Genomic DNA, 16,121 nt, shown 5'->3' on the forward strand with positions numbered 1-16,121 from the left:
CGTGTAATGTGGTTTATGGCTTGATTTCATTTGAACATCAGATTACAATTGAGTGCATCCCATAATCAGTTCACGGTTCCACATGTCCGAAAGGAGTAGGAAGAAGCAAAGCTTATTAAATCCTACCCCTCCATCTGGTACTTTTACAATCGGTAACTGTTACATTTGTTCACTTCCTGCTTTCCTAATATAGTTTAAGTTTTTTTTTTACTTGTTTTGTTTTTTTTAATTTATTTATTTATTTATTTTTGTATTAAATCCTACCCTACCATCTGGTACTTTTACAATCAGTATTTTTATTTTGTTTTGTTTTTTTTGTGTTTTGTTTTTTTTTAATGTATATATTTTTTTAAAAATTAAATCCTACCCCTCCATCTGGTACTTTTACAATCAGTATTTTTTTTGTTTTGTTTTGTTTTTTTGTTTATTTAAATTGATATATATTTTTTAATTAAATCCTTCCCCCTCCATCTGGTACTTTTACAATTAGTATTTTTGTTTTGATTTTTTTTGTTTTTTATGTATTTTTTAAATTAAATCCTACCCCTCCATCTGGTACTTTTACAATCAGTATTTTTGTTTTGTTTTTTTGTTTTTGTTTTTTGTTTTTTAAAATTTATATGTATTTTTTTTAATTAAATCCTACCCTTCCACCTGGTATTTTTACAATCAGTAACTGTTACATTTGTTCACTTCCTGCTTTCCTAATTAAAGTATTTTTTAATTTTATTTTTAAATTTTATTTTAATTAATTTTTTATTTTATTTTATTTTTTCACGTACCGAAGTACTCGGTGATATGAGCATCCAATGCCATAATGTGTACCATAGTGCGTGTCAATATAGTGATATATATAGCACATCATGACTGGTTCAAGACTCTTCATCCTTGGATTTAGCAAACATCAACTGCTTGTATTGTTTCTTGAATTGGCTCATCGTTGTGCATTGTTTGATTTCCTTACTCAATCCGTTCCATAGTTTGATTCCACATACTGAAATATCGAGAGGTTAACAATGTCACAGTACTTCCGTCCATTTTCTATACCTCTATCCTCACGAGGATTGCAAGCTACTGTACAAATAAAGTATGTTTACATTCTGGACAGATTCACATCCAGACTGGTGTTGGACAACGCCGCGTTCTACTGAAGGAGTCCTGCTGGATCTCAGTGGAACCACATTGTGACCCTCAACTGGAGAGCCACAAATAATTCAATCCTCTAATATCCCCTCGGTATTTGTTGTGACCAAGGAAACATGATAGCGTTCATTCCGCGCTCGTGCCCTGAACCCTCAGGTCAGGTGGTAGCAGATCACAGACTCTTCTGTGACTCCGGGGTTAAAGTAATCATGCGTGACTTTCCCCACGCGGGCGGGCCTATCCGTGAGAATCTGCCGCAGCCTGTCAAGCAGCAGTGGGTGAACCTGCGTTATTTACATGTCGATGGCACTTTGTTGGCTGTACTAGCATCCCCAGCTGCAAAGTTAAGGTAAACTCCCTTTTAATCACCAAGGAGCATGATGGGGCATGTTTACTTGTCAATGGCACCTATTTCCGTTTGCTTGTGTGCGTCTCTAAACCGCTGCGGAAAACATTTTGCAACCATAAACCACTTAGATAAGGGAGATATGTTTTTAAAGACAATGCTGTCCTTTACTTAAAGCTTGTGTTGTAATGAGAAGCTGATAAACACTGCCCCCTGCTGACAAAAAATATTATTACAATTTTTGTTTTTTCTATGACTGGATGTCAAAGATTCCAAACCAAAATGAAGTTGAATTTGCCATATTTACCATCTTAGATTAATTTCACAAAAAGCTTCTAAAATATACTTCCAAAGAGCGAGCCGCTATAGAAGAGACAGCACTTCCAATGCATTTTCAATTTTTGTTTTTTCTATGACTGGATGTCAAAGATTCCAAACCAAAGTAAAGACGAATTTGTTATATTTACCATCTTGGATTAATTTCACAAAAAGCTTCTAAAATATGCTTCGAAAGAGCGAGCCACTATAGAAGAGACAGCACTTCCAATGCATTTTAAATTTTAAATTTTAGTTTTTTCTATGACTGAATGTCAAAGACTCCAAACCAAAATGAAGACGAATTTGCTATATTTACCGTCTGAGATTAATTTCACAAAAAGCTTCTAAAATATGCTTCCAAAGAGCGAGCCGCTATAGAAGAGACAGCACTTCCAATGCATTTTCAATGACTGGATGTCAAAGATTCCAAACCAAAATAAAGTCTAATTTGCTATATTTACCATCTTAGATTAATTTCACAAAAAGCTTCTAAAATATACTTCCAAAGAGCGAGCCACTATAGAAGAGACAGCACTTCCAATGCATTTTAAATTTTTGTTTTTTCTATGACTGGATGTCAAAGATTCCAAACCAAAATGAAGTTGAATCTGCTATACTTACCATCTTAGATTAATTTCACAAAAAGCTTCTAAAATATGTTTCCAAAGAGCGAGCCACTATAGAAGAGACAGCACTTCCAATGCATTTTCAATGACTGGATGTCAAAGATTCCAAACCAAAATAAAGTCGAATTTGCTCTATTTACCATCTTAGATTAATTTCACAAAAAGATTCTAAAATATACTTCCATAGAGCAAGCCGCTATGGAAGAGACAACACTTCCAATGCATTTTCAATTTTTGTTGAAAATGCATATTTTCTATGACTGGATGTCAAAGATTCCAAACCAAAATGAAAGTCGAATCTGCGATATTTACCATCTTAGATTAATTTCACAAAAAGCTTCTAAAATATGCTTCTGAAGAGCGAGCCGCTATAGAAGAGACAGCACTTCCAATGCATTTTCAATGACTGGATGTCAAAGATTCCAAACCAAAATAAAGTCGAATTTGCCATATTTACCATCTTAGATTAATTTCACAAAAAGCTTCTAAAATATACTTCCAAAGAGCGAGCCACTATAGAAGAGACAGCACTTCCAATGCATTTTCAATTTTTGTTTTTTCTATGACTGGATGTCAAAGATTCCAAACCAAAGTAAAGACGAATTTGTTATATTTACCATCTTGGATTAATTTCACAAAAAGCTTCTAAAATATGCTTCGAAAGAGCGAGCCACTATAGAAGAGACAGCACTTCCAATGCATTTTCAATTTTAAATTTTTGTTTTTTCTATGACTGGATGTCAAAGACTCCAAACCAAAATGAAGACGAATTTGCTATATTTACCGTCTGAGATTAATTTCACAAAAAGCTTCTAAAATATGCTTCCAAAGAGCAAGCCACTATAGAAGAGACAGCACTTCCAATGCATTTTCTCTTGTGTATTTGTAATTTCTGCACGCCTTTTGCGGCCATTTTAACACTAATCCATGTGTTCGGTCCGTGTAGTGTTCACACTTGAGCTCAGCAGTTCTGAACTGAATCAAATAAGTGTGAACGCAAAAAAAACCCACACAGCATGACAAGTGACATACAATTCAACTCTAATGTATCAAACACTGACTGATAATTAAAAAAAAAACACAACCTGAGGTAAGCAATTAGCATATAAACTACATATGGAAAATATGTGAATGAAATATAAAATGTCTTTAAATGATTCTGTGCATTAGATACTTTAAAAAATCAAAAACACGCTGTAAACAGCTCTACGTCAGTTCATTATGACACTACTATTCCCTCCATGTGTTAATGAATAATTTGAAATGTCATATTCATAGTGGTTATTTGTCTTATCACTCATAACGTGTTCAGTCGATGCTGATGTTGTCAATCAATGTCCCCTCAAATACAAACTTGGTACAAACTGTGTTCTCAGCGTCAAACTTCCCAGTCTTGATTTGTTTTTGTGTTTGTCTTTTTCGGCGTGTCAGTCTCACTCTGAGCCTCATCTGCTATGCCGAAGTTGTCACCTTCGTGATCAGACCGTGTTTCATCCTCAGACGCCGACGTGATCCGTTCCTGCCGGTCCTCGCCTCCGGTCGCCATGTTGGAAACCGGTTCCAGTCCAGCTGCTGCTGCGGCGTCTGAATCGTTCTCCTCGTCGGAAGGCCTCTCAGCTGCAGGTGAGTCCTCTTCTTCCCTGGAGATGAGCTGCTGAGATCCAGCGTTGTCCTCGGCTTCAGGGGTAGTGTTTACTTCTGAGGAGGCCAAAGGGGAATGAAGTGGATCAGTGAGGGCAACAGCTGTGTCCGATTCCACCCTGTCCTCTGCGGTCAATTCCTTGTTAGACCCTAAAACACATAAAAAAATGAAATATATAAAATAAATAAATATTTAAAAATATTTTTTTTATTCTATAAAAAAAACAAATATATTTAAAAATATATTTTTTTATTCTATAAAAAAATAAATATATTTATAAAAATATAAAAAAATCAACAGCAGCCTAAACACGACACAAGTCACAAAGCAGACGTTAAAAAGCCTTACCGTTTAAAGCGCTCGAGTCCATCTTTTTTTCACCGCCCTGAGAAGGATCAATCCAATCGCTTGGAATCAAAGGGTGGAGCCTCTGATTGGACGGAAGCGTGGATGCTCCGCCCAGGAAGGAAACGGTTTCATCGCCCTGACTCGAACCTGAAACTTTGAACAAATGAAACAAAACCCCGTCAGGAGTTCATCTTAGACCGGATTCACACCACACGGTTCGTAGGATCGTACCTTCTGCTGCACTTCGATGTGTTTTAAAAACGCCTTTCTTTGTAATTTCCATACATGCTGCTGGACCAAATAGACAATTAGTCAAGTCTTAGAACTTTTTTTTAATGGAAAAAGTCAAGGTAAAAAGCAAAAGTCAAGACATGAGTTGATTTTAGGGTTTTTTTTCTACCTGAACCTCGAAGTCTTTTGTGGAAAACGCAGGCCAGAATGATGAGAAGAACGATGACAACAACAAAGATGACAGAGATGGCGACGTTCACAGCAGCTGATCTTTTGTCTGCACAGAAATGCAAAACTCATACCAACTTCCCAGTCAAAACAGCATGCAAATAATATGCAATCACCATATGGATATTTCATTTTCACTTCACACTGGCAGAGCTCTGGGATATTTATTTTTAACAAAACTATTCGTCACTTTAAAAGCTAGCGTTTTAGCATCTGTGAGAGAGCTGATATCTCTTTCTCACGTTTGGTGCTCATGAACAGGCTCTCGGGCCATATACTGTACAGTGGCTCCTAGTACATTGACGATTCAGTATTCATAAATTATTATTTTTTTGTTTTTATATATATAAAGTATGTTTATATTTCTCCCCATGATTTTTTTTTTCTGTAGAAAAGACTTTTTACTTTTAGCTGAATTTAATCTAATAATTCATCAGTCTGGGCGGCACGGCGGTCGAGTGGTTAGCGCTCAGACCTCACAGCTAGGAGACCAGCGTTCAATTCCACCCTCTGCTATCTCTGTGTGGAGTTTGCATGTTCTCCACTGCATGCGTGGGTTTTACTCCGGTTTCCTCCCACATTCCAAAAACATGCTAGGTTAATTAGCCACTCCAAATTGTCCATTGGGATGAATGTGAGTGTGAATGGTTGTTTGTCTATATGTGCCCTGTGATTGGCTGGCCACCAGTTCAGCGTATACCCCGCCTCTCGCTCGAAGACAGCTGGGATAGGCTCCAGCACCCCCCGAGACCCTCGTGAGGATAAGCGGTAGAAAATGAATGAATGAATAAATGTACTGTACAGGCCAAAATACCTAGCTGTGGACCACAAATGGCCCCCAGGCCACACTTTGGACACCCCTGATGTAGCGTTAAAGTCGAAGAAAATTTCTTGAAATTGTATTTGCTACGGGCGGCACCCGGTCTAGTGGTTAGCGTGCAGACCTCACAGCTAGGAGGAGCTAGGAGCTAGGAGACCAGGGTTCAATTCCACCCTCGGCCATCTCTGTGTGGAGTTTGCATGTTCTCCCCGTGCATGCGTGGGTTTTCTCCGGGTACTCCGGTTTCCTCCCACATTCCAAAAACATGCTAGGTTAATTAGCCATTCCAAATTGTCCATAGGTATGAATGTGAGTGTGAATGGTTGTTTATCTATATGTGCCCTGTGATTGGCTGGCCACCAGTTCAGGGTATACCCCGCCTCTCGCCCGGAGGACAAGTGGTAGAAAATGAATGAATGAATAAATGTACTGTACAGGCCAAAAATTACCTAGCTGTGGACCACAAATGGCCCCCAGGCCACACTTTGGACACCCCTAATGTAGCGTTAAAGTCGAAGAAAATGTCTTGAAATTGTATTTGCTACGAAACAGAGGACAAAATATTGAAAAAAAATATCTGTGTCAAACAGAGACACTCAATTAATCGTGATTTTTGCCGTTTGCGGGTGGTTCCAGACGTGACCGACAGGGTTTACTGTTTGATCACCATTAAAAAGTCAATAGGGAGCCTTTAATTGATTTCTTTGTATTTAAAGGGGTCGGAAAATCTTTGCTCCATTCTGTCAATTCATTTTCTACTTTTTAATTATACAGTAATTACCCAGGTAGCAGTCCTTTGCAGTGAATGAAGCCGTTTCATTGGTCAGAGGGTTGCTGACGTCACAACGATAAACTTGATCATCGTCTTCATTCCGGACCGTTATTGTTAAATTTGGTCCGGTCTGCTGCTTCCCACGTGAGCTCCACCTAAAGTCTAACAAATGAGGGTGTTTGGACTCTGTGGAGCACACCAGCATCGCCTGCTTTGTGTCACTCATCTCACAGGATATGCCGGGTGTGGCTACGTTATCTGTAAACAAACACATAAACAGAATACAATTATTATTTAGATTATTTAAAACACGCTTAGTAAAGTTACATTTAAGTGCATAGAAGTATTAGTACTTTCTCCATGTCTCTGTGGTTGTTTATAAGTGCATTATGTAATTAACATTGTCAATTGAAGTGACAGAGTCCCCCCATTAGTGTATTGAAAGTATGTTAGGCTGGCAATAGTGGCCCCTGAGCCATACTTTGGACACCCGTGGTTTACCGTGTTTCTTTTTAGGAAGGTGCAAATGCAACAGTTTGCAGTTACTGTACTTGTATCTGTGTACGTGCCCCGCACCTTGACGTCGAGGCCAGGATTCGGGTACCTCAAAAAACCGCAGAGCGGATTGTCCCATATAGTACGTTGACTTAAATCTTGCCGTCATTTGTAGCGTTATGTTGCCTTTAAATCTTGCCCAATAGCGCAAAGACACATGAACACTAAAGTAAAGTTACCTATAAGCTCCCACGTATACTGCGATCGATGCACCTGCTTGTATACGTTGACTTCCAGCTCGTACTCCCCGCTGTCTTCATATGTGGTGTCTTTGATGGTGAGTTGTGCCGAGGCCCAGTCCAGAGTGATCCTGTTCTCGTACGGACGGAACACAAACTCCTCCATGCCGTCGAAAAATACCACTTTGTTGCCATCGTGTTTCCAGAGAATGACATCAGGTTGTCCAAATATGGATGGCACCAAGTTAATCTCCTGACCCCGGAGGCCATATTTCACAGCCTGTGTCAAAACTGGGAAAAAGGAGTAAATAACTCAATATGCAGAAAAAAACATCTTTAAGTAATGGTAATGGTTTTAGTTCATTTTAACATGCATCAGATTACAAAGACGATTCCAGTAACAACTTGCCCAAGAGTATTAAGGCAGCAATGGTGTCCACATGAGGTGGACTCACTCGTGTTGGCAGATGTTTATATATTTAGCTGTCTGTTGAATTATTTTGGTAATGCTTTTATTTCATTTGAACATGCATCAGATTACAAAAACGATTCCATTAACAACTTGCCCAAGAGGATTAAGGCAGCGAGCGTTACATAGCAATGGTGTCCACATGAGGTGTACTCACTCGTGTTGGCAGATGTTTATATATTTAGCTGTCTGTTTAATTATTTTGGTAATGGTTTTATTTCATTTGAACATGCATCAGATTCCAATTGAGTGCATCCCATAATCAGTTCACAGTTCCACATGTCCAAAAGGAGTAGGAAGAAGCAAAGCTTATTAAATCCTACACCTTTATCTGGTACTTTTACAATCAGTAACTGTAACATTTGTTCACTTCCTGCTTTCCTAATATAGTTTAAGTTTTTTTATTTTTATTTTATCACTTGTATTTTTGTAAGTGAAGTTTAAGGGAAGTGAGCAAACTATCAGTAACTACTGAAACATTGAAAAGAAGTAGGATTAAATGAGCTCTGCTATTGACATGACTTGTACAAGTGTTAACATGTGATCTGGTGAGCATGTTCGGAATAAACTAAGCCATTATTATCATTATGATATCAATGCTGTGAAGTACATCAATCAGTCCCAAATACAGCCTTTGTTTTTTTTTTTTTTTTTTACAGCGTCATAAACTGTAGTAGTACACGAAACTAATGCATTTACTTTGGACTCTTTGCGCATTGGTACATTTGGAGGGGCGAGGCACCGTTTAGGAAACACTTCACGGTAAAAAATAAAAAATAAAATAAAAACACATAAATAAAACTCATGTTCTCCATCCTATAAAATATATTAAACAATGCCGTTCTACTAACTTTGTAGTTTTCATGACCGTGTAAACGAGACGAAGAATTACTTACCTAAACCGAATGTACACAAAAAACAGACGAGGGCGTTCTGGTTAGCCATTGGTGCTAATCGCAATCGCAAAGTTTCGCCCCTCTTACTGAAATATTCGATTATAATAATTTTTCATAAAACTCTAATGGACAAATGAAAAGGCGAAAGTGCGCCTGCAAAACACCTATGGTATTAAATGTTGTTAAAAACGGTTCAGCCCAGGTAAAGCGGCACCTGAGTTCCTGAGCAGTTTATTTTCACAATAAGAGCAGAATTTAGCGAATTTAGCGAATTTTTATAAAACGGTAATGATATTAAAATGTTACAACACGTTTAAGAAAGTATTTTCTGTCTCACGTTAGGGTGTTGTCATTTTTATTTGGCGTTTATCGCTAGTTTAGCGCGGTATGTATTTTATTTTGAAAAGTCTGAAACTTCCGAGTGCCATGGTTGGGTAGCGTGATGGTAAGTGTGAGTGTTATGGGAGACATCCATCAATTCATTGTCTGTACAGAGAGCCTTTTAAACTCCCCTTTTATCATTTACAGTGATAAATAAACACGTCCTTTCAACCTGGTTACTTTGTTCAGTAAGTTGATAAACATTGCCCTCTACTGGCAAAATACAATTTGTACATTTGTTGGCTCCCTGGAATTAGGACTATTTTACCACTCAACCGAAAAGCATACTTATTTAGGATTTGATTGACTACAGCATACAAATATATATATATATGTATATATATATATCACTTGGGCGTGATATAAAGGTTAATAGCATTAACAACATACGAGGCAATAGTGGCGATACCAGCACAACACACCGAGTGAACAGGTATAATGTACTTTAATAAAATGAAATAATAGGCAGTAGAAAATGAATGAATGAAATAAACAAGTATGAATGACAAAAACTGCAATGAAAATACAATTTCCAACATCTTTACATATAATAGAGGCAAATTATTCCACATTGTCCATTAAAGTGATCTGTTCTGTATTTATTTCTTTTTTTTTATTTCTGTATGCTGTATGTTCTTTATTTATTTAAAAATGTCCCTCACTGTTCAATACAGTATAAAATATCTGACACAGCATGTAAACGGCAAATACTGTATAACCTGAGGTTCTCTATTTTTACATTACAACACAATTTAAATTGGCAGCATGGTCAATAGCCCATTTTTTTTATTTTTCCCTATCCTGTCATCAGTGTTAGTCAGTGTTGCAGATATTACAGTAACCATCACTTCATGATGCATTTATGGCTAGTTTCATCTGCGGCTGAGAATAAAGAAAGCAACACTGTGCAATCCGCAGCCGCCTGTTTGGAACCAGTTATATACAAATACGGCAGAAAGGAAATTCACAGGTTTCTCTGGTTTTTAGAAAGGTGCGATACTACAGCTCTCACGTGTGATGCTGCTCACAATGGTCCAAGGAATTCTTGGGTCATTTTTGTGTATGCTCAGATATTTGAAAAATTAGGGTGAACATTGGTTGGCATATTTGGTCAAAAGACTTACACGTTCTCTTATTGTATGGAAAGGATATATGTGTGGTTTGCAAGTCAGAATCACGCGTCATACTTTGCTTGTTCAAATTGTAACCATGCTGCAATGGTATGATCCGAGCTCAATATGAAGTTGTCCGATTTTTCGATAGTCTTGCTGGTATCCTCAAGTTCAGTGGTGTTCTTGTCTGTGGAGGTCAAAGGAGAATGACCTCCGCAGAGGTCAGCTGTGTCCGATTCCACCTTGTCCTCTGCAGTCAAGTCCTTGTTAGACCCTAAAACACATTAAAAAATAAAATATATAAAATAAATAAATATTTAAAAATATATTTTTTTATTCTATAAAAAATAAATATATTTATAAAATTATAAAAAATCAACAGCAGCCTGAACACGACACAAGTCACAAAGCAGACGTTAAAAAGCCTTACCGTTTAAAGCGCTCGAGTCCATCTTTTTTTCACCGCCCTGAGAAGGATCAATCCTCTGATTGGACGGAAGCGTGGATGCTCCGTCCAGGAAGAAAACGGTTTCATCGCCCTGACTCGAACCTGAAACTTTGAACAATGAAACAAAACCCCATCAGGAGGTCATCTTAGACCGGATTGACACCACACGGTTCGTAGGATCGTACCTTCTGCTGCACGTCGATGTGTTTTAAAAACGCATTTGTTAGTATTTTCCATACATGCTGCAGGACCAAATAGACAATTAGTCAAGTCTTAGAACTTTTTTATGGAAAAAATCAAGGTAAAACAGCAAAAGTCAAGACATGAGTTGATTTTAGGGTTTTTTTTCTACCTGAACCTCGAAGTCTTTTGTGGAAAATGCAGGCCAGAATGATGAGAAGAACGATGACAACAACAAAGATGACAGAGATGGTGACGCTCAGAGCAGCTGATCTTTTGTCTGCACAGAAATGCAAAACTCATACCAACTTCCCAGTCAAAACAGCATGCAAATAATATGCAATCACCATATGGATATTTCATTTTCACTTCACACTGGCAGAGCTCTGGGATATTTATTTTTAACAAAACTATCCCCCATGAAGTGGTGGACATACAGCATACGCGGGATGACGTCACTTCAAAAGCTAGCGTTTTAGCATCTGTGAGAGAGCTGATATCTCTTTCTCACGTTTGGTGCTCATGAACAGGCTCTAGGGCCATATACTGTACAGTGGCTCCCAATACATTGACGATTCAGTATTCATTCATTTTCTACCGCTCTCCCTCACGCTGGAGCCTATCCCAGCTGTCTTCGGGCGAGAGGCAGGGTACACCCTCTACTGGTGGCCAGCCAATCATGGGGCACATATAGACAAACAACCATTCACACTCACATTCATACCTATGGACAATTTGGGGTGGCTAATTAACCTAGCATGTTTTTGGAATGTGGTCTCTGGGTCTGGGTTGCGGGGGCAGCAGTCTTAGTAGGGAACCCCCGGGGCCTTTTCCCGGCTGGGCATGCCCGGAACACCTCACCAGGGAGGCGTACGGGAGGCATCCGGACTAGATGCCCGAGCCACCTCAACTGACTCCTCTCGATGTGAAGGAGAAGCGCCTCTACTCTGAGCTTCTCCCGGATGACTGAGCTCCTCACCCTATGTCTCAGGGTGAGTCCAGCTACCCTACGGAGGAAACTCATTTCAGCCACCTGTATCCGCCATCTCATTCTTTCGGTCATGACCCAAAGCTCATGACCAACGTAGATCGACCGGTAAATCGAGAGCTTTGCCCTCCGGCTCAGCTCTCTTTTCACCACGACGGTCCGGCACAGCGACCACATTACTGCCGAGGCTGCACCGATCCGTCTATATCCCCGTGACCCTCGTGAGGATAAGCAGTAGAAAATGAATGAATGATTATAATTACCCAGGAAGCAGTCCTTAGCAGTGAATGAAGCCATTTCATTGGTCAGAGGGTTGCTGACATCACAACGATAAACTTGATCATCGTCTTCATTCCTGATAGTTATTCTTACGTTTGGTCCGATCGTCTCTTTTCCACGTGAGCTCCACTTGAACGCCAATAAACCAGGGTTTTTGGAGTCTGCAGAGCAGACGAGCATCGCCTGCTTTGTGTCGCTCATAAAACAGGATATATCGGGCTTGGGTACTTTGTCTGTAAACAAACATATAGCAGATTTTTTGTAGCCTTTCATAAAAGCTGATGGAAACAATACACAACATTTAAAAACACGAGAAAATATTATTTGTTAATGAACTGCCATCAAACTATTATTTAGTGCACAATATTTGTTAAAGTATTTATAGATGGAAAGATAAACTTACCTATGATCTCAATTCTGTACTGGAAAGCATGAACTTTCTTGTTTATTAACACTTGCTGGTCGTAGTTTCCACTGTCTTCATATGTGGCGTTTTTGATGGTGAGTTCTGCAGAGGACTGGTTCAAAATGATTTTGTTCTCATATGGAGAGAACACAGTTTCCTTCACGCCAGTTTCCTTCACGTATACCACTTCTTTCCAATCATGCATCCAGAGAATTCCATCAGGTTTTCCAAAGATGGATGGTGCCAAGCGTATCTCCTGCCCCTTGAGATAGTACTCAACATCCACTGCAGAAACTGTGAAAGAAGCATAAACAGTCTCCAACTGTAGTGGTGCACCATGAAGCCGCTTTTGTTCTAAATTAAAATATGGGCCAAAAGCAGACACAAAAGAGACTTTGGTGCATATAGACACGGCAGCATCCACTTTCCTATCCTACTAGCGAGGAATCTCAAGGCACTGTCACGTTCTGGGCGTCAGTGGCTCTGGAGGTCACCTTTGTAATTGGGCAAGAGACCTTTGATCGCCGTATCATCCACTTAGCACAAATGTAACGAGGGAAATGACCAACCAAATGACAAAAAACAGCATTCATGTGATTGTCGTACAGATGGTTTAAAGGTTTAAAGTCGACACTGGGCAACTGGGTGTGTTGGCTGTCTTGGAATCGGTTTTCATAAGGGATTCACTGGATTGTTACAAAGGAGCAGAACGTTACATTAAATATATCTCATATAAAGAAATGAATTTGTTAAAACTGTTAACATAAGTGGTAAGGTCACAAATAGTCAACAATATTCTTTAAACAGACTATCCAACACATCTAAAAAGGAGTAGGAAGAAGCATAAGATTATCTTGTTTTTCTAGTTCTACCCCTTCTCTATCTTTCAGTGAAACTGCTTGCTAAAAATACCCATTGGTATGAACAACAGGTACAACACATTTCCGTGTTATACACACACCCTGTTATGGTTTCTGACGGTTTATGGACGATTATGGTTTCTTTTTTGTAACCACCACTGCCTGGTGGGATATCATTAGCTCTGTTTTTATTCAAAGAAACCTGTCAAAGGAAGGTTAATGGAGGATTACAATGCATCACAGTATCATCCACTTTGCACAAACATAAGGTAGATGATAAGAAAGACAACCACACTAACTCGAAAAACTAAACAACAAAATTCTTGTTTTCTTCTACAAACTTGTCATTGTTCTATAACTGGTCGGAAGCCGGTTATCACTCCTATTTTGTAACAATCGACGCTCAAAAGTGATTTGGTCTGAAAACTGGTTTGGATGTGGATGAATCCTGGGCTTCACTGATTTTTAATCAAGAGAAACTTCCAAAAGGATTCAAGAATGAATATATCATTGACAAAACATTGAAGGGAAATAACAATCCTAAGAAACTGTACACCCTAAAAAAAACATTACATTCCATTCTATTACAAATATTGACAGAGTATTCATAAAAAGTAATGACATAACTTACCTGAGACGAGAACAGCCAAGAAATATACCAATACTTGTTGGTAAGTCATTTTTGATGATCGGATCTCTGCGTGATAGCTTTCCTATGCCATCAAACCGTCTCCCGAGTTGCCTGTCTGACGACTAAACTGACTGCAGACAATGAAAGTGAAACCAGTTCTTGAGACGCATGAGCAGTTGATTTTGAAAATGCAGGAAAAAAATGCATTGTGTTGCTGCCAGCAACACCCTTTGCTTTGCACCTCAGGGCTGTTTTTTTTATAGTAGTGGGCACTAAAATAAAAATAGTTTAACTTAAAATAGTTCAACAGGAAAAAAACAAAAATCATCTAAAAAATGGGCTTAATTTTATGACAATAAAGTCAAAATATTAGGAGAATGAAGTTAGAATAATAGGAATGATAATGACAAAAATGTTCCCCTTATGAGAAATCAAATTATTATGAGCGGGGAAAATATTTTAGAAGCATAAAGTTTAAACATTACAGAGAAAAAGGATGTTATTGTTTCAAATCATCATATGACAAAAATGAAAAAGTCGAAATATGCGACTTATGTATGTTTTTTTCTACCTAATTATGCATTTTTGGCCTTGAGCGACTTATGTATGTTTTTTTCTACCTAATTATGCATTTTTGGCCTTGTGCGACTTATACTCCGGAGCGACTTATGTATGTTTTTTTCCTACCTAATTATGCATTTTTGACCTTGTGCGACTTATACTCCAGTGCGACTTATGTATGTTTTTTCTACTTAATTATGCATTTTTGGCCTTGAGCGACTTATGTATGTTTTTTTTCTACCTAATTATGCATTTTTGGCCTTGTGCGACTTCTACTCCGGAGCGACTTATGTATGTTTTTTTCTACCTAATTATGCATTTTTGGCCTTGAGCGACTTATGTATGTTTTTTTCTACCTAATTATGCATTTTTGGCCTTGTGCGACTTATACTCCGGAGCGACTTATGTATGTTTTTTTTCCTACCTAATTATGCATTTTTGACCTTGTGCGACTTATACTCCAGTGCGACTTATGTATGTTTTTTCTACTTAATTATACATTTTTGGCCTTGAGCGACTTATGTATGTTTTTTTTCTACCTAATTATGCATTTTTGGCCTTGTGCGACTTCTACTCCGGAGCGACTTATGTATGTTTTTTTCTACCTAATTATGCATTTTTGGCCTTGAGCGACTTATGTATGTTTTTTTTCTACCTAATTATGCATTTTTGGCCTTGTGCGACTTATACTCCAGAGCGACTAATGTATGTTTTTTTCTACCTAAATATGCATTTTTGGCCTTGAGCGACTTATGTATGTTTTTTTTCTACCTAATTATGCATTATTGGCCTTGTGCGACTTACACTCCAGTGTGACTTATGTATGTTTTTTTCTACCTAATTATATATTTTTTGCCTTGTGCGACTTATACTCCGGAGCGACTTATGTATGTTTTTTTCTACCTAATTATGCATTTTTGGCCTTGTATGACTTATAGTCCGGAGCGAGTTATAGTCCAGAAAATACGGTATTTGTGGGTTGGGTGACAAAATATCAAGCATCAGCAGCATGAATAATTCCAGCTTGTAGTCCCAGTAGCAACTTTACACAACAATGGCGGTACACTGCTGTCTAACCTATTTGTCTTTGTCATTGAACGTATTTCAACGGGACGGGCAAGTGTTCCCCAACACAACGACCAAAGAGGATTTTCACACTCTGGCTTGTCCTTGTCTCTACTGCTTGCCATGAGTCCTGCTTGCTAAAGGCTAGGTTCCACTGTCTCCGTTTACAGAATGGACTGAAAGCTGACAACACAGGAGAGTTGCCTGGCCTTACGCAAGCAGAGGTGCCCTGCCGGTTGGCATGCACGGCCGGTCCACCTTTCGGGCACTCCCCAAAGCTCATAAACATAGGTGAGGGTAGGAATGTAGATCGACCGGTAAATTGAGAGCTGGTTCAGCTTCCTCTTCACCACAGCGGAGAATGTAGCGTTTGTAATATCATTTTTGTATAGTAACATATTTCTGGTGAATCAAATTCATATCTTTTTGAACATGAGTTTGTTTGCATTTTACCTTTTTTCCCTTTCCATTTCGAAACTTCCTTCACTTCCTGTTAACATGGAAAGAAATGCACAGCAGGAGCTCCGACTTTGCTACCCGAGTTTTAAACTTTTTTTGGGGGGGGGGGAATCCAGACAATGACTTAATATGTGCGCTGACAACTCTGTGACAACTTTGTGTAAATTCAAGCCCAGCG

General features: G+C 38.7%; 3 protein-coding genes across 7 annotated transcripts in view; 1 reads left to right on the plus strand and 2 right to left on the minus strand.

Annotated features, from left to right (window-relative positions):
• Nucleotides 1-16,121, plus strand: part of LOC131136193 (immunoglobulin superfamily member 3-like) — an 82,307-nt gene that overhangs the window by 45,619 nt on the left and 20,567 nt on the right. The window contains exon 2 of one of the 2 annotated variants that reach the window (XM_058082787.1): nucleotides 3,934-4,056. The gene's annotated coding sequence lies outside the window, so the exon portion shown is untranslated. Of the gene's footprint in view, nucleotides 1-3,933; nucleotides 4,057-12,680; nucleotides 13,497-16,121 lie in introns of those variants that run through there. The other variant, XM_058082788.1, reaches the window with a different exon arrangement.
• On the minus strand, nucleotides 3,230-8,868 carry LOC131136196 (lymphocyte function-associated antigen 3-like). 3 transcript variants are annotated; one of them, XM_058082795.1, is made up of 7 exons: nucleotides 8,574-8,868; nucleotides 7,209-7,499; nucleotides 6,484-6,732; nucleotides 4,824-4,931; nucleotides 4,655-4,714; nucleotides 4,424-4,576; nucleotides 3,230-4,131 (listed from the first exon to the last, which is right to left on the minus strand). In XM_058082795.1, the coding sequence occupies exons 1-7, from the start codon at nucleotides 8,620-8,622 to the stop codon at nucleotides 3,812-3,814; spliced, it is 1,230 nt and encodes a 409-aa protein (XP_057938778.1). In that variant the 5' UTR covers nucleotides 8,623-8,868; the 3' UTR covers nucleotides 3,230-3,811. The 3 variants fall into 3 exon arrangements, with proteins under 3 accessions (XP_057938778.1, XP_057938777.1, XP_057938776.1); XM_058082794.1 differs by having other exon boundaries at nucleotides 3,230-4,224; nucleotides 4,655-4,711; nucleotides 8,574-8,867; XM_058082793.1 differs by having other exon boundaries at nucleotides 3,230-4,224; nucleotides 8,574-8,867.
• Nucleotides 9,387-14,014, minus strand: LOC131136197 (uncharacterized). Of its 2 annotated transcripts, none has more exons than XM_058082797.1 (7): nucleotides 13,859-14,014; nucleotides 12,365-12,661; nucleotides 11,946-12,194; nucleotides 10,867-10,974; nucleotides 10,700-10,756; nucleotides 10,497-10,616; nucleotides 9,387-10,340 (listed from the first exon to the last, which is right to left on the minus strand). In XM_058082797.1, exons 1-7 carry the CDS (start codon nucleotides 13,905-13,907, stop codon nucleotides 10,129-10,131), a joined length of 1,092 nt encoding a protein of 363 aa, XP_057938780.1. In that variant the 5' UTR covers nucleotides 13,908-14,014; the 3' UTR covers nucleotides 9,387-10,128. The 2 variants fall into 2 exon arrangements, with proteins under 2 accessions (XP_057938780.1, XP_057938779.1); XM_058082796.1 differs by having other exon boundaries at nucleotides 10,497-10,622.

The sequence above is a fragment of the Doryrhamphus excisus genome, chromosome 9, assembly GCF_030265055.1.
Source record: "Doryrhamphus excisus isolate RoL2022-K1 chromosome 9, RoL_Dexc_1.0, whole genome shotgun sequence".
Classification (NCBI taxonomy): Eukaryota; Metazoa; Chordata; class Actinopteri; order Syngnathiformes; family Syngnathidae; genus Doryrhamphus; species Doryrhamphus excisus.

Bases quoted from the DNA above. Each gene is read 5' to 3' on its own strand.
- LOC131136196 (XM_058082793.1), bottom strand. From the start codon at position 8,622: ATGGCTAACCAGAACGCCCTCGTCTGTTTTTTGTGTACATTCGGTTTA. The intron at 7,500-8,573 runs GTAAGTAATTCT...CCTTTTTCCCAG, and splicing joins TTTGTGTACATTCGGTTTAG to TTTTGACACAGGCTGTGAAA. The intron at 4,225-4,423 runs GTAAGGCTTTTT...TATGTGTTTTAG, and splicing joins GGACTCGAGCGCTTTAAACG to GGTCTAACAAGGAATTGACC.
- LOC131136197 (XM_058082796.1), bottom strand. From the start codon at position 13,907: ATGACTTACCAACAAGTATTGGTATATTTCTTGGCTGTTCTCGTCTCA. The intron at 10,757-10,866 runs GTAGAAAAAAAA...TTGGTCCTGCAG, and splicing joins CAAAAGACTTCGAGGTTCAG to CATGTATGGAAAATACTAAC. The intron at 10,341-10,496 runs GTAAGGCTTTTT...AATGTGTTTTAG, and splicing joins GGACTCGAGCGCTTTAAACG to GGTCTAACAAGGACTTGACT.